The sequence below is a fragment of the Cherax quadricarinatus genome, chromosome 52, assembly GCF_038502225.1.
Source record: "Cherax quadricarinatus isolate ZL_2023a chromosome 52, ASM3850222v1, whole genome shotgun sequence".
NCBI lineage: Eukaryota > Metazoa > Arthropoda > Malacostraca > Decapoda > Parastacidae > Cherax > Cherax quadricarinatus.
Window position 1 is genome coordinate 20599326 of NC_091343.1, and position 26201 is coordinate 20625526.

The window sequence follows — 26201 nt, forward strand, 5'->3', positions numbered from 1 at the left end:
TTCAATACAGGAGATATCAGAACTGGTGAAGTTACACAGAACATGTACTGTCCACATAGCCAACAAAACACTACTGGGCAACACCTAAAAAAATTGAGGATGTACTCACTGGAGCGAAGAAGAGATACCTGATAGTACAGTACACTTGAGGGCCTAGTCCCAAACCTACACACTATGATAACAATGTATTGAAGTGAGAAAGACATAGGAGGAAGTGTAAAACAGACCAAGTGAAAAAGCAGGAGACACTGGGCACATCAGGAGAACACCATTAACATCCTTGGTCCCTGATTATTTGTCTAGAAACAGCCTAGTTCCAGGCCAGGATGCACATAAAAGAAGCTCTTGAAACCAGTCACAGGTATTAATTAATACATACCGCACACACACACACACATATATATATATTTTATTTTATTATTTTTTTATTATCACACTGGCCGATTCCCACCAAGGCAGGGTGGCCCGAAAAAGAAAAACTTTCACCATCATTCACTCCATCACTGTCTTGCCAGAAGGGTGCTTTACACTACAGTTTTTAAACTGCAACATTAACACCCCTCCTTCAGAGTGCAGGCACTTACTTCCCATCTCCAGGACTCAAGTCCGGCATGCTGGTTTCCCTGAACCCCTTCATAAATGTTACTTTGCTCACACTCCAACAGCACGTCAAGTATTAAAAACCATTTGTCTCCATTCACTCCTATCAAACACGCTCACGCATGCCTGCTGGAAGTCCAAGCCCCTCGCACACAAAACCTCCTTTACCCCCTCCCTCCAACCTTTCCTAGGCCGACCCCTACCCTGCCTTCCTTCCACTACAGACTGATACACTCTTGAAGTCTTTCTGTTTTGCTCCATTCTCTCTACATGTCCGAACCACCTCAACAACCCTTCCTCAGCCCTCTGGACAACAGTTTTGGTAATCCCGCACCTCCTCCTAACTTCCAAACTACGAATTCTCTGCATTATATTCACACCACACATTGCCCTCAGACATGACATCTCCACTGCCTCCAGCCTTCTCCTCGCTGCAACATTCATCACCCATGCTTCACACCCATATAAGAGCGTTGGTAAAACTATACTCTCATACATTCCCCTCTTTGCCTCCAAGGACAAAGTTCTTTGTCTCCACAGACTCCCAAGTGCACCACTCACCCTTTTCCCCTCATCAATTCTATGATTCACCTCATCTTTCATAGACCCATCCGCTGACATGTCCACTCCCAAATATCTGAATACATTCACCTCCTCCATACCCTCTCCCTCCAATCTGATATCCAATCTTTCACCACCTAATCTTTTTGTTATCCTCATAACCTTACTCTTTCCTGTATTCACTTTTAATTTTCTTCTTTTGCATACCCTACCAAATTCATCCACCAATCTCTGCAACTTCTCTTCAGAATCTCCAAAGAGCACAGTGTCATCAGCAAAGAGCAACTGTGACAACTCCCACTTTATGTGTGATTCTTTATCTTTTAACTCCACGCCTCTTGCCAAGACCCTAGCATTTACTTCTCTTACAACCCCATCTATAAATATATTAAACAACCATGGTGACATCACACATCCTTGTCTAAGGCCTACTTTTACTGGGAAATAATTTCCCTCTTTCCTACATACTCTAACTTGAGCCTCACTATCCTTGTAAAAACTCTTCACTGCTTTCAGTAACCTACCTCCTACACCATACACCTGCAACATCTGCCACATTGCCCCCTTATCCACCGTCATACGCCTTTTCCAAATCCATAAATGCCACAAAGACCTCTTTAGCCTTATCTAAATACTGTTCACTTATGTGTTTCACTGTAAACACCTGGTCCACACACCCCCTACCTTTCCTAAAGCCTCCTTGTTCATCTGCTATCCTATTCTCCGTCTTACACTAATTCTTTCAATAATAACTCTACCATACACTTTACCAGGTACACTCAACAAACTTATCACCCTATAATTTTTGCACTCTCTTTTGTCCCCTTTGCCTTTATACAAAGGAACTATGCATGCTCTCTGCCAATCCCTAGGTACCTTACCCTCTTCCATACATTTATTAAATAATTGCACCAACCACTCCAAAACTATATCCCCACCTGCTTTTAACATTTCTATCTTTATCCCATCAATCCCGGCTGCCTTACCCCCTTTCATTTTACCTACTGCCTCACGAACTTCCCCCACACTCACAACTGGCTCTTCCTCACTCCTACAAGATGTTATTCCTTCTTGCCCTATACACGAAATCACAGCTTCCCTATCTTCATCAACATTTAACAATTCCTCAAAATATTCCCTCCATTTTCCCAATACCTCTAACTCTCCATTTAATAACTCTCCTCTTCTATTTTTAACTGACAAATCCATTTGTTCTCTAGGCTTCCTTAACTTGTTAATCTCACTCCAAAACTTTTTCTTATTTTCAACAAAATTTGTTGATAACATCTCACCCACTCTCTCATTTGCTCTCTTTATACATTGCTTCACCACTCTCTTAACCTCTCTCTTTTTCTCCATATACTCTTCCCTCCTTACATCACTTGTACTTTGTAAAAACTTCTCATATGCTAACTTTTTTCTCCCTTACTACTCTCTTTACATCATCATTCCACCAATCACTCCTCTTCCCTCCTGCACCCACCTTCCTGTAACCACAAACTTCTGCTGAACACTCCAACACTACATTTTTAAACCTACCCCATACCTCTTCGACCCCATTGCCTATGCTCTCATTAGCCCATCTATCCTCCAATAGCTGTTTATATCTTACCCTAACTGCCTCCTCTTTTAGTTTATAAACCTTCACCTCTCTCTTCCCTGATGCTTCTATTCTCCTTGTATCCCATCTACCTTTTACTCTCAGTGTAGCTACAACTAAAAAGTGATCTGATATATCTGTGGCCCCTCTATAAACATGTACATCCTGAAGTCTACTCAACAGTCTTTTATCTACCAATACATAATCCAACAAACTACTGTCATTTCGCCCTACATCATATCTTGTATACTTATTTATCCTCTTTTTCTTAAAATATGTATTACCTATAACTAAACCCCTTTCTATACAAAGTTCAATCAAAGGGCTCCCATTATCATTTACACCTGGCACCCCAAACTTACCTACCACACCCTCTCTAAAAGTTTCTCCTACTTTAGCATTCAGGTCCCCTACCACAATTACTCTCTCACTTGGTTCAAAGGCTCCTATACATTCACTTAACATCTCCCAAAATCTCTCTCTCTCCTCTACATTCCTCTCTTCTCCAGGTGCATACACGCTTATTATGACCCACTTTTCGCATCCAACCTTTACTTAAATCCACATAATTCTTGAATTTACACATTCATATTCTCTTTTCTCCTTCCATAACTGATCCTTCAACATTACTGCTACCCCTTCCTTTGCTCTAACTCTCTCAGATACTCCAGATTTAATCCCATTTATTTCCCCCCACCGGAACTCCCCTACCCCCTTCAGCTTTGTTTCGCTTAGGGCCAGGACATCCAACTTCTTTTCATTCATAACATCAGCAATCATCTGTTTCTTGTCATCCACACTACATCCACGCACATTCAAGCATCCCAGTTTTATAAAGTTTTTCTTCTTCTCTTTTTTATTAAATGTCTACAGGAGAAGGGGTTACTAGCCCATTGCTCCCGGCATTTTAGTCGCCTCATACGACACGCATGGCTTACGGAGGAAAGATTCTTTTCCACTTCCCCATGGACAATAGAAGAAATAAAGAAGAACAAGAGCTATTTAGAAAAAGGAGAAAAACCTAGATGTATGTATATATATATATATGCATGTGCGTGTCTGTGAAGTGTGACCAAAGTGTAAGTAGGAGTAGCAAGATATCCCTGTTATCTAGAGTGTTTATGAGACAGAAAAAAGAAACCAGCAATCCTACCATCATGCACAACAGTTACAGGTTTCTGTTTCACAGTCATCTGGCAGGACGGTAGTACTTCCCTGGGTGGTTGCTGTCTACCAACCTACTACCTACAATATATATATATTATATATATATATATATATATATATACACACACACACACTGCATGTCTTTGTTCCTTATACATACACTTGTCTGTACTAGTTCTACTTAAATCTATATTAGTGATGTCAATGTCACTCATGAAGAACTACGTTGTAAGCAGTGCCCTCAAATAGGGTGTGAGCACTAAATTTTGGCCTGTACATGAGCCAATGGGTCTGTGCAGTGTGTTTGCACACACTAAGGTCCAGAGTTCAAATCTCCAGTACGGCTGGAAAACATTAGGACATCGTTTCCATAAGACACCTGCTGTCCGTGTTCAACTATCAGTATAAAATGGGTGCTAGTTGACTGGTGTGGGTCACATCCTGGGACAAAACTGACCTAATTTGCCCGAAATACTCTGCATAACAAGCGGCTTTCTATATATACTGTAGTAGTACGTCATTGATGTCAGCTAGGCCTGTATACCTTGTACATGTACAGTGGTACCTCAGGATATGAACTTGAACAATTATGTAAGTGTATTTTTGTAAGTGTATTTTTGGGGGTCTGAAACAGATTATTCTACTTTACATTATTCCTTATGGGAACAAATTCGTTCGGTACTCGAACAGCTTTTTGGAACGAATTAGGTTCGTATCTCGAGGTACCACTGTACTCGTAGAAATAAAGATATATTATTATTATAAAAAGTGTCCTGTCCCATGCAGTGCATGATGAGAAAAGCAAACCTCAATTCAGGATTGTTTTTTAAAACAGTTTGTGACAGAACCAACTAGAGTAAATAATCTGCTTGGCTTGGTTCTTGCCAGCAGGGAATCATTAATTAATAACCTTGAGGTTAATGATGAGCTTCGGGAAAGTGATCACAAATCACTCAGTTTTCATACATCATGGAATTACCCTAATAATGGCAATCAAGTCTCTGTCCCTGACTTCTGCTTGGCTGATTTCATAGGACTGAAAAATTACCTGGGTTGGCTGAACTGGAAAGACCTGACTATGGGTCAGGTAGGTGATGTTTGCCGATATGGAGTTTTCCAGAGCATAGTTCTAGCTGCTCAGACAACTTTATGTTCCAAATAGGGAAATCAGATCAAACAAAAATGATCCTAAATGGATGAACAATAGATTAAAAATCTCATTGGTCAAAAGAGAGGCATATATAGGCAAATCAAAAGAGGAGAGGGCAATTAAGAAATCAATATATTCACTTAGAGAAATAAAAAAAGGGAAAAAGAAAAGCAGAGAGAGATTATGAGGTTAAAGTTGCAAGAGAATCGAAGACTAACCCAAAAGGATTCTTTCAGGTATACAGAAGTAAGATTAGGGACAAGATAGGCCCACTCAAAAGTTACTTGGGTCAGCCCATGGACAGTGATAAGGAAATGTGTAAAGTTTTCAATACCTACTTCCTCTCAGTTTTTACACAGGAAGATACTAGCAATATTCCTGAAATAATAAATTATGTAGAACAGGACGATAGTAAACTATGCATGATTAGGGTCACAAGTGACATGGTCCTTAGACAAATACATAAATTAAAACCTAACAAGTCCCCAGGCCCTGATGAACTGTACACAAGGGTTCTAAAGGAATGCAAAGAGGAGCTTAGCAAACCTTTGGCTAATCTCTTCAACATATCACTACAAACTGGCATGGTGCCAAATAAGTGGAAAATGGCAAATGTGATACCTATTTTCAAAGCAGGTGGCAGGTCCTTAGCTTCGAACTACAGACCAATAAGCCTAACCTCCATAGTGGGAAAATTTATGGAATTAATAATTGTCGAGGCAATTCGTAGCCATCTTGAAAAGCATAAACTAATCGATGAATCTCAGCATGGTTTTACAAAAGCGCGTTCCTGCCTTACAAATTTATTAGCTTTATTCACTAAGGTATTTGAGGAGGTAGATCATGGTAATGAATATGATATTGTGCATATGGACTTCAATAAGCCTTTTAATAGTCCCACATCAGAGACTATTGAGGAAAATTAAGGCACACAGAATAGGAGAAATTTTTTCCTGGATAGAGGCATGGTTGATAAATAGGCAGCACCGGGTTTGCATAAATTGGGAGAAATCAGAGTGGGGAAACGTCACGAGCAGTGTTCCACAGGGGTCAGTGTTGGGCCCCTTGATATTCACAATCTACATAAACAACATAGATGAGGGAATAAATAGTGACATAAGCAAGTTTGCCGATGACACCAAAATAGGCCGTCGATTTCATTCTGACGAGGACATTAGAGCACTCCAGGAAGATTTGAACAGACTGATGCAGTGGTCGGAGAAGTGGCAGATGCAGTTTAATGTAGACAAATGCAAAGTTCTAAACATTAGACAGGAAAATAACCATGCCACATATAAACTAAATAATGTACATATTATTACTGATTGCAAAAAGGGCTTAGAAGATCTGGTTAGCAGTAATTTAAAACCAAGACAACAGTGCATAAGTGTTCGCAATAAAGCAAACAGAATCCTTGGCTTCATATCAAGAAGCATAAATAATAGGAGTCCTCAGGCTGTTCTTCAATTCTATATATCCTTGGTTAGGCCTCATCTAGATTATGCTGCACAGTTTTGGTCACTGTATTACAGAATGGATACAAATGCTCTGGAAAACATACAAAGGAGGATGACAAAGTTGATCCTATGCATCAGAAATCTTCCCTATGAGGATAGACTGAGGGCCCTGAATCTGCACTCTCTGGAAAGGCATAGAGTTAGGGGGATATGATTGAGGTGTATAAATGGAAGACAGGAATAAATAAAGGGGATGTAAATAGCGTGCTAAAAATATCTAACCTAGAAAGGGCTCGCAGCAATGGCTTTAAGTTGAAAAAATTCAGATTCAGGAAGGATATAGGAAAGCACTGATTTGGTAATAGAGTTGTGGATGAGTGGAACAAACTCCCGAGTACAGTTATAGAGGCTAAAACGTTTTGTAGTTTTAAAAATAGGTTAGATAAATACATGGGTGGGTGCAGTGGGGCATGAGTTGGACCTGACTAGCTTGTGCTACTAGGTCTGATGCTGTGCTCCTTCCTTAAGTGAATGTGACCTGACCTGACTAGGTTGGGGAATTGGCTTAAGCCGGCAGGAAACTTGGACCTGCCTCGCATGGCCCAGTAGGCCTGCTGCAGTGTTCCTCCTTTCTTATGTTCTCTGACCTTGTGTATGCTTTATAAAATAGCAAATATGAGTATTTTTGGTGCAGTTCCTATGCTTTACGAGCTACTTCTCAGTATCAGTTGACAGAATGGAAGCCATACTAGTAAAACAGTATCAGACTAGTTTCAGACTAGGAGCAGCTTGAAATAGACCTCACAGTGGCTCACGAAATCGTAATGACACATTTGCAAACAAACCACGTTATGGTGAGTTTTATGACTCACTTGCCATGATTCAATCCCAACCCATACTGTGGTTAGACTTCAAAGTGATGGAAATATGTATTCAATTTTGGCAATTTTCCTGTGGACGAGAGGGCCCCCTTACTCCCCCCAGTCTGCTTTATGGGTTTTTACTGGGTCTGCTTCAATTATTGGGATGGCTTAAATCAGGGGTTCCCAACCTGGGGTGTATGCACCCCAGGGGGCAAGAGATGACATTTCAGGGGGCGTGACAAAGAATCCTAATGAAAAGCACAATTCACTGTATTTTACCAAAAGCTTTTCTAATTGCTGAAATTATATTTGCATTTTATGCACTGAATTAGAAGCTTATTTTTTTAGTTCATTTGTTCACTTGCAGTACTGTATTTGGTTCAACTTGTGATTAAAAAATTATTAATCTGACTTCACCTTCAAATGTGATATTACTTTTGTAGGGGGGGGGGGGAACATTATCAAACATTTCCTAGGGGTGCAGGGCATAGAAAAGGTTGGGAACCCCTGGCCTAAATCATAACCAATCACTTTTGGTTATATTTTATCATCAGGAAAATAGGGTAAACTTTTTATTTTTGTGTGTGATGAATTCAAAATAGAGCATAAGTGCTGTATAGACAAGGTCTGAGTGCATGATTAATGAACAGAGGAAAGGTTGCTTTAGCAGATGGAATGCCTACAGTGTTTATCTTGGATAATTTTTAAATTGGAATTTGTTGAATTTTGTGTAAAACTGGCCAAATTATTAACTTCTGTGTACTTATAAAGTGTTCTGATAGTTGAATAGGCAGTTTCTTCTTACACTTACTCAATAAAACATAAGGCATATTACCGAAATACCTGGGAACTGGGTTGATGTGATGAATGCCTTTTTTGCAACACAGTATATATCTTAAGTAGACAGGTAAGTAAGTAAGTAAGTAAGTTTATTCAGGTATACACAAATACAGTTACATAGAATTATCATACATAGCAGCGTATGTGTAGAGAACCTAGGGGCATGCCTCTTCAATTGAGTCAAGACCTGCTGACTTAAGATCTTTGAATGATGTGAACAATCAGCACTAATTTCTAGACCTGGTGAGATCACTTACATTAATCAGCTTTGGGTACAAGGTCACTGACCTCTTGCAGACCATGTGTTATGGTTAAGGGAAGAAGTTGATTAAGTTAGTAATGGCTGGGGACAAAGGCAGAGCAGTCATCTCCTGGCTGATGAGGACACTGGTGGAAACAAGATACAGGGGTGTCTTCGGGAGTAGGAGTGAGAGCTCATCATGTGAAGTAAAGGTATAATACCCAGACTTGTGGTGGAGTATTTTATCAGTCAGAGAAACACAGCCAAACTGAACTTAACCTGTAAGTGTGATCTATAAATATACAGTTTCCATAATTTTATTTTAATAACAGACATAATGTACGCAATTTATTTAATGTTACTGCTGTTATAGTTTGTTTTCTACAGTCAATTAAATACGTAAATGTTTTGCATGCAAAACTTACATATAGTTTAGTAGACCAAATGGTAATAGAAACCATTTTGAGAGAAGACATATGGGAATATGTATAATGGAATAGACCAAATGAGAAGTAGATCAGTTGGAAGTAAACTAACCAAGGTGTTACCTACAGTACTCTCACCCAACCATTTCTTAACTACAACATCAGGTCCTTAAGCAAACACTATGATGACCTCCTGGCACTCCTTGAGTCACTAAAGACACCCTTCTCCTGCATTATTCTTACTGAGACCTGGCTTAAGCAGGACACAATTGATATCTACCCACTACCAGGATACACAGCAATCCACAACTGCAGACCATACCAAGTTGGGGGTGGTACTGTAATCTATTACTCTAACCAACTATCTTGTATTAGCACTAATTGCTTTAGTGATGAATATGGGGAATACATTTTTGCTTATTTTACTGTAAAAAACCTCAAGACGCCTATAACAATCGGTGCCATATACCGGATACCCCACACAAACATCCCAAACTTCAGCGAGAATCTAAAGTCACTAATAACAAACAGACAAATGAACAAGCACCACCTTCTCTTAGCTGGAGACTTCAATATCAACCTTGGCTTACCAGATGATCAGACTGTAACTGATTTCATCAACAATATGAGAAAACGCACTTCTCATACCAACAATAACTAAACCAACCAAGCTGACTGAGACAAGTGCAACCATAATAGACCACATATGGACCAATATACTAGCCCCCCTTAAATTAGGGATAATCACAGACAGCACTACTGACCACTACCCAACCTTCCTCTTAACAAACATTAGCAGCCACCACTCGAATACAACAAAGTTTCATTTAGACTCCATGACGAGGCCTCAATAAGGAATTTCACAGCAGACCTAGAGACTGCTGACTGGCCAACAGAATTCTCCAATGCCAATGGTACTGACGGTTGGACAGACATTTTTCTTAACAAAATACAGTGGACCCCCGGTTAACGATATTTTTTCACTCCATAAGTATGTTCAGGTGCCAGTACTGACCGAATTTATTCCCATAAGGAATATTGTGAAGTAGATTATTCCTTTCAGACCCCCAAACATACACGTACAAACGCACTTACATAAATACACTTACATAATTGGTCGCATTTGGAGGTAATCGTTATGCGGGGGTCCACTGTACTTAGACTATACAACAAACATTGCCCTATAAAAACGAAACAGATCACGAATAAATGGCTTGGTTGCCCATGGCTAACCAGCAGCATTCTGAAATCCATTGATAAGAAACACTAATATGAAAAGCAATATAGACAGGGCTTAATACACAAAGATATTCTTAAACAATATTCAACAGTTCTCACCAAATTAATAAAGAAAGCCAAACAACTGTACTACTCCAGCAGATTCACTGACACAAGAGGAGATATAAAAAAGACCTGGAAAACACTTTCCCAGATTCTGGGGACCCACAAACTGAAAAAAACCAAGAATATTGTTCTAACTAAACCTCATGAAACACCACTGCATCCCACTGATACAGCTAACAAGATAAACGACTTCTTCTCAAATATAGGATCTAATCTCGCCAGTAAAATCCCACGTACCAATGCCCGTGCTGGGGACTACCTAGATGGAAATTTCCCAAATTCCTTCTATCTTGTACCAACTGAGCCCACGGAAGTCACCACGATCATAAAGTCACTTAAAAATAACTCGGGGAATCTGTCTCACGTCCCACCATTATTGTACAAGCGAGCGGCCCATGTCCTTTCGCATGCTATTACATTACTTTTTAACAAGTCACTAGAAACTAGCACTTTCCCAACACTACTCAAGACACCAAGGGTTACACCAATACATAAAGGTGGTGACCCTACAGACATAAACAACTATAGGCCAATATCAAACTTACCATTGCTATCCAAAATCTTCGAGAAACTCGTGCACAGGAGACTATATTCATTTATAACGTCACAAAACATACTCAACCCCTGCCAATTTGGATTCAGGAAAAATAAAAGCACTAATGATGCAATTATAAAAACGCTAGACCTGCTTTACAAAGCATTGGAAAATAAGGAATATCCGCTAGGAATTTTTATTGACCTAAGAAAAGCGTTTGACACAGTAGACCACGGCATCCTACTCCACAAACTTGACCACTATGGTATAAGAGGCCATGCGCTTGCATATTTTAAATCCTACCTTTCTAATAGGTATCAGTATGTCACCATTAAAGACAGCCTCATCAATACGGCCACTTGATACTGGAGTTCTGCAGGGAAGTGTCCTTGGACCCCTGCTCTTCCTCATTTACATCAATGATCTTCCAAACATATCCCAACACCTGAAACCATTCTCTTTGCTGACAACACGACTTATGTCATCTCCCACCCTAATCTTGCCACCCTCAACACCATTGTTAATGAGGAGCTGCTCAAAATATTGACTTGGATGACAGCCAATAAACTTACACTTAACACTGGCAAAACCTACTATATTATGTTTGGTAGCAGAGCAGGTGTTGCGCAACTTAACATTAAGATCGACAACACTCTAATTGCCAAATATAAGGAGGGCAAATTCCTTGGCCTATACCTCAACAACAACCTAAATTTCAGCACCCATATCCAACACATTACAAAAAAAAAGTATCCAAAACGGTGGGAATCCTCTCCAAGATACGATACTACGTACCGCAAATTGCCCTTCTCACACTATACCATTCACTTATATATCCATACTTCACCTATGCTATCTGTGCTTGGGGTTCAACTGCAGCAACACACCTAAAGCCAATAATAACCCAACAAAAAGCCACAGTAAGAATAATCACTAAATCCCATCCCTGGCAACACACCCCCCCACTCTTCATAGATCTAAACTTACTCCCTGTTCAGAACATCCACACTTACTACTATGCAATCTATATCTACAGGACCTTAAATTCCAATATTAACCTTGACCTAAAACGCTTTCTTGATAGTTGTGACAGGATCCACAGGCATAACACCAGACACAAACATCTCTATGACATTCCCCGTGTTCGACTAAACCTTTACAAAAATTCAATGTATTCCAAAGGACCTAAAATCTGGAACACCCTACCTGAAAACTCTAGAACTGCAGACACATTCATCACTTTCAAAACTACAGTCAGAAAACATCTTATCTCCCTGATCCACCTCAACAACTAACTACATGATAACCACCTGGTGGTTCAAAATTACACTCACTCACCCACTGACTATAAACCCAGAAATACTAATCTTAATCTTAAAATAATAAATCCTAACTAGTCATAAGTTTGCCTATGATACTCAAATATAGACACCTTGTATTGTGCCAAAACAAAAGCATTCACATTGCTAAACTCACAAATTATGATGTAGTCACTTAGCCTTAATACTATAATCTGTAAGGATTTAATGTTAAGAATTAATCTAAGTCTGCTCGAAATGCCTAGCCATGCTAGGTGTCCTAGTGGCCCCCTCTGTAATTAGTATTTTATAACATGTAAACCACAAAATACCCAAAACCTGTAAACCCCACATTGTAACCATTATAGAGAATAAACTTGAATTGAACTGAATTACATGTTATTACTCAAACCCAACCATTCCCACAAGTACCTGTCCAACCTAGCTTACTATTATTCATATTCTAGGCAAATGAACACATACAACTAACAAGACACTTGCTACAGCCATATATATCGTATATCTGCTGGTATTAGTACTTTGTTAAGTCTAGGTCCATGGATGTAGTGTCCTCATATTGTGCCTGTGGCTTCCCTGCTTTCGATAGGTCTGTTGTACAATTACATTTCTCCCACTCTAGTGTGTTATGGTTGTGGGTAGATTTGGGACCAGATCCTCCAGTACCTTCCATGTTACATATATCGCTTGCCTTGTTTCCAATGGCAGTAGAACAGTAGTTGTAACAATCTTATACAATAACACCAACTGATGGTGGAGCTGGAGAAATGTGTTGGAGTGGATTTAAGGATCACTTTTTCTGCTAGGCAATATAGTAAAACCTAGAAATGATCATAAGAGATTAATACTATTACTACGAGGCCTGGTCAAGGACCGGACCAGGGGGGCACTGACCCCCGGAACATCCTCTGGGTATGCTACGACCTGCTCAAATGCAACTCCTAACTTCAAGAATTCCCTGCCTTCTTGGACCCCTCCACTTACTCCCCTTATATACCCTGTGTCCATGAAATGTAGCAATTTTTTGTACTGACTAAACAACACTCCTGGTGAGTGACAAGCAGCCCTGAGTAAATGTCTTTTATAGCAGTTACAAATATGTCCATTTACCTAGGCTAATTTACTATAATCTCTATCTCAGAGATGAAAGAATTCTTGGCTGGAAATGTACAGGTGAGCCACGAAGTGGCATTAAACTTGACAAACCAGCCATCAGTTTTTGAGATGAGTGAGAGCTCATAGACCATCTCTTTCATTAAGTTTACTGAGGTACAGGTACAAATAAGTACAGTATTTATCAGCTAATATGTGAAGGAATGAACCAACCTATTTATTTATGTGAGAGGGAGGTGAGGAGTGAGGAGGGGTGTATGCCACAAGCGCAGAGTGAGGTGAGGAGATAAGCTACTAGCGGGGAGGGGGTGCGAGCCACTGGCTGGGTGTGAGGAGTGGTGTAATCCACTAGCTGGGAGTGAGGGTTTAATTCACTGGCTAGGAGTGAGGTGTTTAATCCACTAGTTTGGAGAGAGGATGGATGTAATCCACTAGCTGGGAGTGAGAAGGGATGTAATCCACTAGCTGGGAATGAGGAGGGATGTAATCCATTAGCTGGGAGTGAGGAGGGATGTAATCCACTAGCTGAGAGTGGAGAGGGAAGGGTGTAAACCACTAGCTGGGAGTGAGGAAGGGATCTAGCCACTAGCTGGGATGAGGAGATGATGGAGAAAGGGGGTAGGAGCCACTAGCTGGGTTTGAGGAGGAGTGTAAGCCACTAGCTTACCCGGGGAGGTAATCCACTAGCTTACCCGGGGAGGTAATCCACTAGCTAACCTGGGGAGGTAATCCACTAGTTAACCTAGGGAGGTAATCTACTAAATAACAAAAAAAATGGCACAATGCCGTGACTGGAACAATACACAAATAATCTATTAGCTTATCCGAGTGTAATCCACTAGCTTACTCAACTCTTGAAGAATACCAACTTATTACTAAGGCAACCTATCCTTAACATCATCTTACTTCATTAACTTCCTATACTAGTATTATCCCCATGTTGATGTGTTAACGCTCCCTGCGAACTTACGGCCACAACACTGACAACGGGATGGGCAAGTAACACCCGGAAACGTGTAAACCTGCACTCGTACACCCGTGCTGCGTGAATGGACTGTGTGTGGACAGGTGAACCAGCTGTGCTTCAACAGAAACACCAGAATGTGTCTCATTCACGGCCTGGGTCATCCGTTCTTTTGCCAGGGATGAATGAGTCTCCTCATGGGTAAGCTAATTCACAAGTGAAAGGAGTTAGATAATATTAGTCTCGGGGGTCATTCCTCACAAACCCATTCTCCCAGCATATCTTCATTTTCACGGCGTCACGAACTTTTAACCGCAAATAAGCAAAATAAACAAGGCTGCAATGCATCTGGCAACGGGGTAGCCGGAGAAAGCCTGGAAACGTTCAATATGGACGTTCATCACTCGTAGTGATGAGAAAAGTCTATTTTCGCACTACTCCCTACGAAGGCCGACGGCTGATGGTGCAAAATACCTCCAATGAAAAGGAGGGGTGCAATAAGCAAGCGTAAAGAGACCAAGACTCTTCAGTACCTTCCCTTTATACATAAGGGGAATTACCAACAAATCCACTGCTGTCTTGAGAGACAACATAAGTCCTTCAAATCAGTTCATGATAAGCGGCTGTGGTATGTAAGCCGGACTTAGGGATGGAACGATACCAAAATTTTTTGCCGATACAGATACTCAATTTTAGGACAATACCGATACTACTTAAAATAACCTATACCCACCGATGCCATCAAAATTAATCAAACCCGATACTAAGGCACAACCCTAGACCTGGACTGCATGCGGCTAGCACAAATGGCCTGGTCGATCAAACCAGCAACCTATCAGGACCTGCCTAGCACGGGACACTAAGCCTACTGCAATTATCATTCATATGCTCTTATGGTCTAGGACTGGACCGAGGGGGTGATGATCCCCTGAAATCGTCTTCAGGAAAAGGGTAATAATTGTGCAGTTTTGATTTTTTCATAGGCCGGACATCATGTTGCCAGGTGACGTTGAATACCTGGTATGCGATTACGCAGTAAAATGCGAATGGATGGATTGACAATAGTCCAAATGGGACCGAATTATTATAATAATCAAGGGGGAAGCGCTAAACCCGTAGGATTAATGTGACCGAAACGTTGTCACAAGTTTCAGTCTCCTGTGTGGGTTATTTGTGTATTGTAATAAAGTTGGTAGAATTACCGACAATATGTAAAGTAAAAGGACACAAGTGCAACTAATGTGACATTTTATTGTGGCAACGTTTTCGCGCTCCTGGAGAGCGAAACGTTGCCACAATAAAATGTCACATTAGTTGCACTTGTGTCCTTTTACTTTACATATTTGTGTATTGTTCCAGTTACGGTACTGTGCTTTAGTCTTCAGAAATGTTCGGAAAACTATTCATTGATGAGGTGGGCTAACTTTGTCCTAAGACTGTGAGCAAACCCATTCATGAAGGCTGAAATCATTCATGGGGGGATTATTCCATTCGTGTGAGGGAAAAATAGCCCGTTTGTGAGGGGATGACCTAACTTATTCAGTGGGAAACAAACTCATCCATGAGGGGGTAACTTAACCCACTCATGAGGCGGTGGATTAACATTTATGTAGGAGTAAACTCATTTATGAGTAAGCTAACCCACTCCTACAAACAGGTGGAGAAATACTTTATTTTCATTTGGATAGGTCGGGTAACCGAGTCGTAAGGCGTGGGCTTCCCCATTCATTGTAGAGATGTCATCCACTGCATTTGAGGGGCAAACTGACCTCATCCACGAGGGAAGACTATCCTTGTCATTCATGAGGGGTGGAACGACTTTCAGGAAAGGACTGAGTACTTTGTTATTCATAGTCATTCATGATGGGATGTACTGACCCTCATGAGACTACTGTCCATATCATTCTTGAGAGGGTGGACTGACCTTGCCATTCACGAGGGTAAATTGTCCTTATCATTCATTAGTCTGTAGACTGACCTCATTTGTTAGTGGAATGACCTCATTCATGAAGAGGTAAACTGACCTCAATGGTAAACTAACTTGTATTGAGACAAACTAACCCAACCATTCATGAGTGAGTGGGTGGGTGAGTCTTGAATTGCCAAGCAGCCACTGGTGAGGTGAGTAACCCCATTAAGTGATTCATGGGCACTGGGTCACCTTGTACTTCTCCAAGGGACATCAGCCGACTATTCGTAGATGAGTAACACCTCGTACATTCCGCTTACTTTTCATCCGTAAAGGATGGGTTAACATACCACTATACAGAAATTAGGTCAATCCATTACCAATTTGCAAAAAAAAAAAAAAAAAAAAAAAAAAAAAAAAAAAAAAAAAAAAAAAAAAAAAAAAAAAAAAAAAAAACTGGGTCAGCCTATTACCCATTTACAGCAAATGGCTCATCCTATATTTACAGGAATTAGGTCAACCTATTATCACTTTAAAGGAACTGGGTCAATGATAATAGACAATCTATCAACACGCAGGAACTGGGTCAAATTAATACCAATTTACAGAAACTGAGTCAGCTTATTATTAATTGGCAAGTACTGAATCAACCAGCCCACTCCGTTCACAAGAACTTGATTACAAGTCTTACAAATTTACTGATATACTGTACCAGATGATCCTACCTACCTATGCATACTGAATCACTCAAATACTATCCAGATAATTTGATCAATCAAAAATACGATCCAGTCATATAATGGATCACTTGATCCTATCCATTCACATTGGATCAACTCACCATTCTATAAGTACTTATTATCAATTCACATATACTGGATATGCTTATCCAACTATCTATTAGCATACTTTATGAGCTAATTGGATAAATTTTAATTTAGAAAGGATATTGGAAAGCACTGGCTTAGCGACAGAGTTATAGAAGAGTAGAACAAACTCCCAAGTAGTGTCACTGAAGCTTGAATCCTGGATAACTTTAAACTAGGTTCGACAGGTGCACGAGTGGATGTGAGTTGACCCTTCCTAGCATGGGCCAGTAGGCCTGCTGCAATGTTACTCTCGTCTTGTGTTCTTGTGAATCAGTGACACACTATTAAATTCAGAGACTAGATCAATTCTGCCTGCAATCCACTCGGAGGGATTAAGGTGGTATTACATTCACAGGGATGGAATCGGTTGACCGCACTGTTCTCTGACAAGAGCTGAATTAGCTGGTCATTTAATCAGATTATAGCAACAAACTTTATTAACACTTCATAGCCACTAAACCACCTGATCCCACAATCCATTTCATGAGACTGGATAAGCTGATCTTACTAGCCAATCACTAGAATCGGATTGACAATCCTATCCACTCATAGGGATTGGATCTGCTGAGTTTATCACAAGATCAAAAGCAGTTTTAAAAATCGGTTGAACAGATACACGAGTACGTGTAGGTGGGAGTGATCATTGTATAAATACTTCAGAGAACCGACAAGTTAATGAATGGGACAATGGTGCAACACTTTGGTATCTTTACTGTGGAAACGTTTCGCCAACCAGTGGCTTCATCAGTCTTACAGAAAAGAACAGTGGGTGTGATTTAGACTTGCCTAACACGGAACAGTAGGCCTCCTGCAGTGCTCTTCCATTCTTATTTTCCTAAAAATACAGTACTGGAATAGGCCACCGGTCCATGCTAAGTAGGTCCTATTCACACCCAACCAGGATCAGCTAACCCCGCTATCCATTCACGCATTTGGATCAGCTGATCCATTCACGGAGGCTGGATCAGCTGATCCATTCACGGAGGCTGGATCAGCTGATCCATTCACGGAGGCTGGATCAGCTGATCCATTCACGGAGGCTGGATCAGCTGATCCATTCACGGAGGCTGGATCAGCTGATCCCACTATCCACTGTGAAGGTATATCTGCATCTGCCTGCGTAAATAACTTATCTCTAACTCGGTGAAAGAACTGACTAAGCAATACTAGCCAGACAAGAACTGTACTAGTCACGTGGTTGGCGAGGGACGTAGAACTAACTTACTAGTGGTATGTGGAGAGACGGAAAGAGATAGAGAGCGAGAGACGGGGAGAGGGAAAGAGAGAGAGGTGAAAGAGAGAGAAAGGAGTTAGCACAAACTTTTCTGTTAGAAACACATTCTAAATCAACGTTAACTACTAACATTTTCACCCAAATGAGGGCACACTCACCTCAGGTTGTCGGTCCTGTGAGGATATTTGTGTGTTGAAGGAGAGGCAGGAGAAGAAGGGGAGAGAATTATTCCCAGTTTTGTATTTCAGTGTCTGGCGAAGTAGGTTTAGGCTGAGGTTATGCATAACACTGGTGTAGGGGTGGCCAGGGCTTCCCAGAAGTGCTAGTAGCGTGGGGGTTCACCTATCCCTTACCCACAACCCCCCACACCAAGTTATTTTTAGTCAAATTTTGGCTTTTGAAATTTTTCCGACGAGCGCCACACACACACACACTAATGCACTTGTATCCACTAGCACGCAATGACAGGTCCACATACCTTTGGAGACATAAATAGCGAAGAGAACTGATCCACTGCTGCGGTCCGACCCGACCTAAGACTCCCTCAAATTCGATTAACGTCGACTGCTTTCATTTTCCTGTTTTTCGTTTTTGGGTCGAAAGAGTTAGGAGGGTCACCCACCGCCCTCTTTTTCAAACGCTGATTACACCGTTAATATCACTAGCTTCCCAGCTTCAATCACACCCACACCAGCCGAAATTACTCCGACATCCTCCGCTTACCTTGAACCCAGTCACTATGGCGCCTTTCGAATTTTATTTAGATAATTTTTTGCTCAAAAATATTCCGACCGACCGTCCCTCTGACGGCCACCAGTGCAACTAAGTCCCACCCCTCCCGGCCACACGCATGATTATTCACCGCAAACTTCCTGCATACGCACAAACTTTTCTTTATTTCACACACGGCCGATAACAAAATATATCACGTAAGTATATATGATGTTCTAGTGGAGGTTAACCACACTCTGAAAGTTTTATTAAAATTTCTCAAGCGACCGACACGTTTTCCTAATGTGGGCAGCAACATGCGGCCACCCAGCTGATCTGAGTGAACGATGGAGAACTCCGTCAAATATCACTAAACTGAGGGAACCTGGACACGCTTGGTCACTCCAGTGCTCACAAGCAACACGCATACGTCTCCAGGGAACTCCTCGTACACACCTACGCCCGCGCAAACAGGCGTAATAATGCGTAAGATAAAGATGAACTGGTTACTGTGAGCTCTTTGCGGAAGGGGGGAGGATGGGGGGATGAGGGACGGAGGGGGGAAGGGGGATGGGGGGAATAATAAATTTTTATATGGCCTCTGTGCCTCAGATAATGGAGAACGCCGGCATTCCGTATCAGGTGGGATGGTTAGCCTCGCTCCGTCTAGCCACAACCTTCTGATGGTGCAAACTAGATGAAAAAAAATATATATCATATATAAATATAATAGCCTCGCGGCAATCTGATTGTTTATATAAAAAATGGTTGTGTGTGTGTATTACTCATTCCGTATTCAAGTCAGGGTTACTGAGAATTACAAGAGGCTTTGTATTGGGGATATCAACTTGGCCGGTTATTACCGACTCTATTTCGGAGGTAGAAAGTTCATATAGGGTGTCCAGGACAGCATTACCGGGTAAATATCATAGCTGCTACCCTCGTCAATACACAGCCGGGCCAGGGAAGCTGCTTTATTCTCACCACCGCTAAAATTAACCATAATTTGAAACAAAAAAACAAACCCCCTTGGACCCGTTTCTGGGGAGCTGCCAACGCTACTTCTTTGTGAATTTTGGCCGGCGTGGTGGCGTGTATATGGCGTGCGGGGCCAGGTTACCCTCTTGCAGCATACATACTACCTTCTATAATGTTGCTTGGTAATGCATTTCCACCCATGTGGCTTATCCCACCCTAACCATTAACACCCATGTTGCTATACCCATGGTAACGTGGTAACCCACACACCACCACCACCATACCAGTTAGAGAAGGAGGGAAAGGGGAAGGGGGGTAAAAATTAATCAATATCGACCCTGGGAGTCCATAATTACTCGCAAAAGTCAGCAATTGTAGATGAAGGTTGGCTGCCCTGCCGCCGCCGCCTCCTCCCCTACTTTTGACGGGGGTTGGTAGCCCTGAAATTATTTTTCTCACCTCAATTTCGGGTTGAAACGGAAACACCTGTCAAGCCTCGGGCGCTTACTTTAAATGGTGGTGTTAGTCGCTCCATTATGCCACTTTCCTCCCCTTCAGAAGAAAGCCTGATGCTGGTGGAGGGGCTCTTCATCCACTAAACTGGAGTCGCCCCCCCCCCCCCGCAATGGAAACTATTATTATTATTATTACAATCAAGGGGAAGCGCTAAACCCGGAGGATTATACAGCGCCTGGGGGGGGATGTGGAAGGCATTCAGGCTTAATTTGGGGAACTGGAGCACAGATCCAATTCCCTAAATCAAGAGCCCCTCACCAACATCAAGGAACCTTCCTTGAGGGGCCGCAATGGAAACAAAGTTATATTCTTGGACTTTTTTGCGTTATCTTAGATAACAATCACGTGTTAATATGCACGGCAACTGTAATCAATCCAGAAAAGAAAATGTGATTGTAGCAAAATGAACTTAGCCCTTTCCTTGGATTGAACCTCCCATTACTACCCATTTCCCAGACCCCCGTACAAACCCCTATGATTTTATCGCTTTCCCCATGAATATAATGGCTCCGTTATGTGCCTTTTCTCTCTCTCTCCTCGCTCTATGGAGAAATTTCTAATTCCCGGCTGAGTTGACTCAGTGTATTATAGTGTATCTTATTACAAGTGAAATTGGCACCCTTGGGAAGTTCTCTCGCATATACAAATAAATCCACCGCAAATCCATATGGTTTTTTCTTCAGTTAGGAGGCAAATTAGTGCTGGATATTTTGTTTGAATGGGTTTTCTTGTGTAAATTCGTGATGTGCGCTGGGGCTGGATTGTTTATTAATGGAGTAGTGTGTTTTGAGAGTGAACACGACCGCTGATGAACGATGATTTCAGGTCTCAGTGCAATAGTTCCCTTATTCCCTCCCTCCCTTCCTCCCTCCCTTCCTCTCTCTCTCTCTCTCTCTCTCTCTCTCTCTCTCTCTCTCGGTCCATCATACTGCTCTCGCATTTACGCTATTCTCACATTCCGTTCCTCACATTGTTCTCTTTCTCCTTACTGTTCTCCCTTACATTGTTCTCTCTCGCGCTCAACTTTGTTTTACTGTTCTCTCCCTCACACTTTATTTTCTACCTCATACTGTTCCCTCCAACATTTCACTTTCTCCCTCATACTGTTCTCCATCACGCCTAACTTTCACCTTCATACTGTTCTCTCCCTCTACCTACCTACCCTCACGCTTAACTTTCTCCCTCATACTGTTCTCTCTCCCTCACACGATTCTTTCTCCATCACTGTTATCTCCCTCACATTAGTCTCTCTCCTTCATACTGTTTTCTCCCTCACATTCTACTCTTCCCCTCTATGTCATTTTCATATCGTTTTTCCTCTTCCCTCCTGATTTTAAGGTATTCATTTCTAGCCCTTCTGCTATTTTCGGTTCGCTTGCATCTCCTTTGTTCAACATTTTTTCCCCATGTTCCCTTGTTCTCCAGTGCTGCCTCCATTCATTGCTTATTAAACGGTGGACTCTCTCTTTGCATATCATATCCCTGGCTTCTGGTGTTTCTCTCAAGCTTTGTCTTCTTTGTATGTACGGATAAACTAATTTATCATATTTCGTGACCTTCCATTTAATTCCTTTTACTCCCCTTTTGTAACTATAGATAAAATAATTGATGATTACCTTTCTGTTGTGTTCATCGTTGTATTTATGGATAAAGTCATACATCATGTTATGTCTTCGTTTTTTTAAACCCTCGTTGTATTCATGAAATTATACATTTTTTTTTTTTAACCCTTGTTGTATTTATGGATAAAGTTATCATGAGCACTGTTCCGTTATTTTTACCTTTGTTGTATTGATGGATAATCTTTTTTCACGTATTGTTTCCCTTTCCATTTAGCTCTCTTTTTAATATTTTAACTTGATTTCTGAAAGGAATTATCACATTTGCCTATATCTTACAGGTCGGGCGAAAGTGCAAGGACTTGTAGGATACCTGAAGCATGTTTTCGAGGGACATCGCCCCCGTGGTCCGGTCCTTAACCAGCCTAGTTGATCAATCCTTTATCCTAATGGATAAAGGCTTGATCAACTAGGCAACCACCGCCGGCCGCACGCAGCCCAGAGTACCAACCATAGCCCGGGTGATCAGGAACTGACGTGAGGAACCTACTTACCAGGAGGATGTTCCGGGGGTCAACGCCCCCTCGGCCCAGCTCTTGAACAGGCCCCCCGATCAAGTTCCCTCCCGTAAACAGCCAGGGGTCTGTTGGTAATCCCCCTTGTGTATAATGGAACACTGCTGGAAGATAGCGTGAGAGGACCAAGACTTCTCAGCAGCCTAACTAAACCAAATCTAATACAGCCAAAACAAAACCTAACTAAACGAAACCTAACTTAGACGAACTTAGGGAGTTTTTTTCCTTTTACTGTGGGGCTTTCGTCCTGGTTGGATATTGTCCTAGGTTGGGTTTTGCTCAAGGGTGGGTTTTGTCATAGGTTGGATTTTGTCCTAGGTTTGATTGTCCTAGATTGGGTATTGTCCTGGGTCGGGTTTTGCTCTAGGGTGGGTTTTGTCCTATTTTGGGCATTGTCCTAGGTAGGGTTTTGTCCTAGATTGGGTTTTGTCCTAGATTGGGTATTGTCCTGGGTCGGGTTTTGCTCTAGGGTGGGTTTTGTCCTATTTTGGGCATTGTCCTAGGTAGGGTTTTGTCCTAGAATGGGTTTTGTCCTAGATTGGGTATTGTCCTGGGTCAGGTTTTGCTCTAGGGTGGGTTTTGTCCTATTTTGGGCATTGTCCTTGGTAGGGTTTTGTCCGAGATTGGGTTTTGTCCTAAGTTGGGTTTTGTCCTAGATTGGGTTTTGTCCTAGATTGGGTTTTGTCCTAGATTGGGTTTTGTCCTAGGCTGGGTTTTGTTCTAGGCTGGGTTTTGTCCTAGGTTGAGGGACTGTCCATGTTCATGCTGGTGAAGGGCACTTGATCCGAGGAAACTGGAGCTACCCATTCTTTGGATCAGATTGGAATACCTCCCGTTACGCAGATGCTGCATGACCCCACGGGTTTAGCGCTTCCCAGTTGATTCCAGATATATTTAATTCTCCAAGTGTCTCCGGTCCCTCTTTCCTCTCCAGCACAATATGTGCTGCTTTTCCTGTGAGCTGGCACACAATGTTTTCCTGGGATCATAACTGCTTCTGTCTGGCCTCAGGTTGGACTGCCAATGTGTGGAAGCACCCTCGATTATAGTCACGGGTATGTCATTGTTATGGTTGTAACGAGGGTAACAGTGTACTCTCCTGAAGTCCTCCGGATCACAACACAAAACAATAGGCGATCGAATATAAACAAAAAACAACATAAGATTTAATTCTCAGAACAATAGACGATCCCACACAGAATAACAGCATAGTTTTTAATTCTCTCACTGCTCTGAACACCTTACAGTCACGGCGTCATTACTAAACTGTTTTACAAGTACTTGTGGCAATGTCTCCCGTCATCTTCTATTTAGATCATGTCCTCTAGCTCCTTTGTCTAGCTGATACTTGATGGGCTTCTGCCTCTTTTCTCCCCCCCCCTCTCTGTTCTGTTTGAATTTTTCCTTCTACACACACACACACACACACACACACACACACACACACATATTAACAGGGTAGTGATGGGACGGTTGTAATGGGAGGGACGGTGTGAAGAATATTTTTTATAATTTTTTTTCTTTTATTAGTTGGACAAATCTGCAGTATGAGGCTACAATATTTTATATATATAGCGGAACATCTGTAGATTTTGGGGCTTCATTATTCTATATGAGGTTAACTCAGTGGGAACATGCACAACGTTTTGCGACTCTGTTCTAAAAGATAGCTACTGTTCATGAGTAGGAACAAAAGCTAGCTTATTTCCCTGTGTATTCCATCCCACAGGATGGATTTCACACATTGTGTTAGCCTAAGATGGAAGACTTCAGTAGAATAGTTACGGGAGCATCAAAGGTTACCTTCCAGCGGAACTGGAATTACTATTACATAGGAAATACTTTCTCTATGGATTACTTATCACATACAGAGTAATGTGTTTTTTGAAGATGTCATCACGATAAAATAAAAGAAAAACAATAATTTTTTTAGCACACACACACTGTGAATCGACCCCTGCAACCACGTATAGGTGAGTACACATACGATCTAGATGTACCCCCTAGGTTTGTTTGTAAGGGTCGATTCGTAGCCTCCAGGATCCACTCGTATAAACAACATTTTCTTAATTGGCGAGATCCACTTACTACCCGGAGCTGAAAAAAAAAATTACTAACGTCCTTATGTCTTATCTGCGTCGTTAGCTGACATTTACGTCCCCTAGCTCCCTCTCCCTCTCATACAGCTTGTCCCTTTCCACTCTAATACTCTGTGCACCTCATATATCATGATCGTGCCCTAAATCATTCCCTGCTAGTGTTGTCAGGTTGAGGTTCTCAAGTCTCTCGTTGTCCCTTCCCTCCTTTCAGGCAAATGTTTCGTTGCTAACCTTTGCAATGGGTGGAAGGATGATGATTGGGGAGGGAAGGTAGAATGAGGAAGGGAGGGAGGGAGGGGTGGGGAAGAAGGGGGGAAAGAGAGAATAAATTGTCATTTCCTTTACATCAGTGGGACTTAGCTTCTCTCTCGTCCATGGTTCTTCCCTCTCTCCAGCCTTCCTTTTCTCTTTCGTTTCTTACGCCATCCCTTCTTTACCTTCCTACCCTATCTACCTTTCTCTACCCTCATTCCACCATCCACACATTGCTTACTCTCTTGTCCGCTGCTCCTCCCTCCCTCTATCACCTTTTTTTTTTATTAGCATACGAGTGCATACGTATTGTTAGATACAAAGTGCAATCCAATTTTTCCCCCTCTTCCCTCTCCTTTTTTCGTTTGTCTCCTGTGTATAATTTTTGCTGCCCCTCTGGTGATGTAGACATCATCAGAATTCCATTACTCTTGCGTACGGGAGACGTCATCCTGAGAGGTAGTAGCTCCCAAACAATAGTAACTCAAGCTATGTTGGAAGGAAACCTTTGAAGCTGCCGTAGCTGATTTACCTTTAACGGAATGTTTGACGATATCCTCATTGCCCTACTGAAGTCTCCCGGCTCAGACTGACAGATTTAACACTATGAAACACAACCTCTGCGATGGAATATGACAGGGGAAATACCATTCTGTGTGATGGAATATGACAGTGAGACACCATCCTGTGTGATGGAATATGACAGTGAAACACCATCTTGTGTGATGGTATACGACAGTGAAACACCATCCTCTGTGATGGAATATGACAGTGGTAGCGTCTTCGGCTCACAACTGATGAACCCGGGTTCGATCACGGAACGAGTAGAAAAAAGATCACCTTCTGCCCCTGCTTCTTAGACATTTAACAGAATACTACTGCTACTAGTAACACTACTAATACATGTATTACTACATTAACTACTACCACTACTAGTAGAACTACTACTGCTAGTAGTAGTAGTTCTAATACTACGAATACTTCTAGTACACTATTAGTACTACCACAACGACTCCAACAACCACTACTACAATTATACTCCTACTACTACTATAATAATAATAATAATAATAATAATAATAATAATAATAATAATAATAATAATAATAATAGCACAAATTACATTAATAAGAACGTCCAATATTCGTCCTAAATTGAATTATATTAACTTTGCTAGTGATACTGTAAACAATAAATTACAACAAACTCTATAAATTCTGCAAAATCTGAATGATTCAAAACTTGAATTATGTTTTCCACATTATTCTTGCTGATTTTGCTTTACCCGTTATTCACGGCTGGTAATATGTTATTATGCAAATT

At 41.5% G+C, this 26201-nt stretch overlaps 1 protein-coding gene across 6 annotated transcripts in view; it reads right to left on the bottom strand.

Annotated features, from left to right (window-relative positions):
• The window catches only part of LOC128696839 (uncharacterized), a 189792-nt gene extending 170772 nt beyond the window's left edge, over window positions 1-19020 (bottom strand). For 2 of the 6 annotated variants that reach the window (XM_053788233.2, XM_053788232.2), the window contains exon 1: window positions 18667-19018. In XM_053788233.2, coding sequence (XP_053644208.1) covers window positions 18667-18678 — 12 coding nt within the window. In that variant the 5' untranslated portion in view covers window positions 18679-19018. The other 4 variants (XM_053788226.2, XM_053788230.2, XM_053788231.2 and 1 more) reach the window with 4 other exon arrangements.
• Window positions 19021-26201: the final 7181 nt, after the last annotated feature.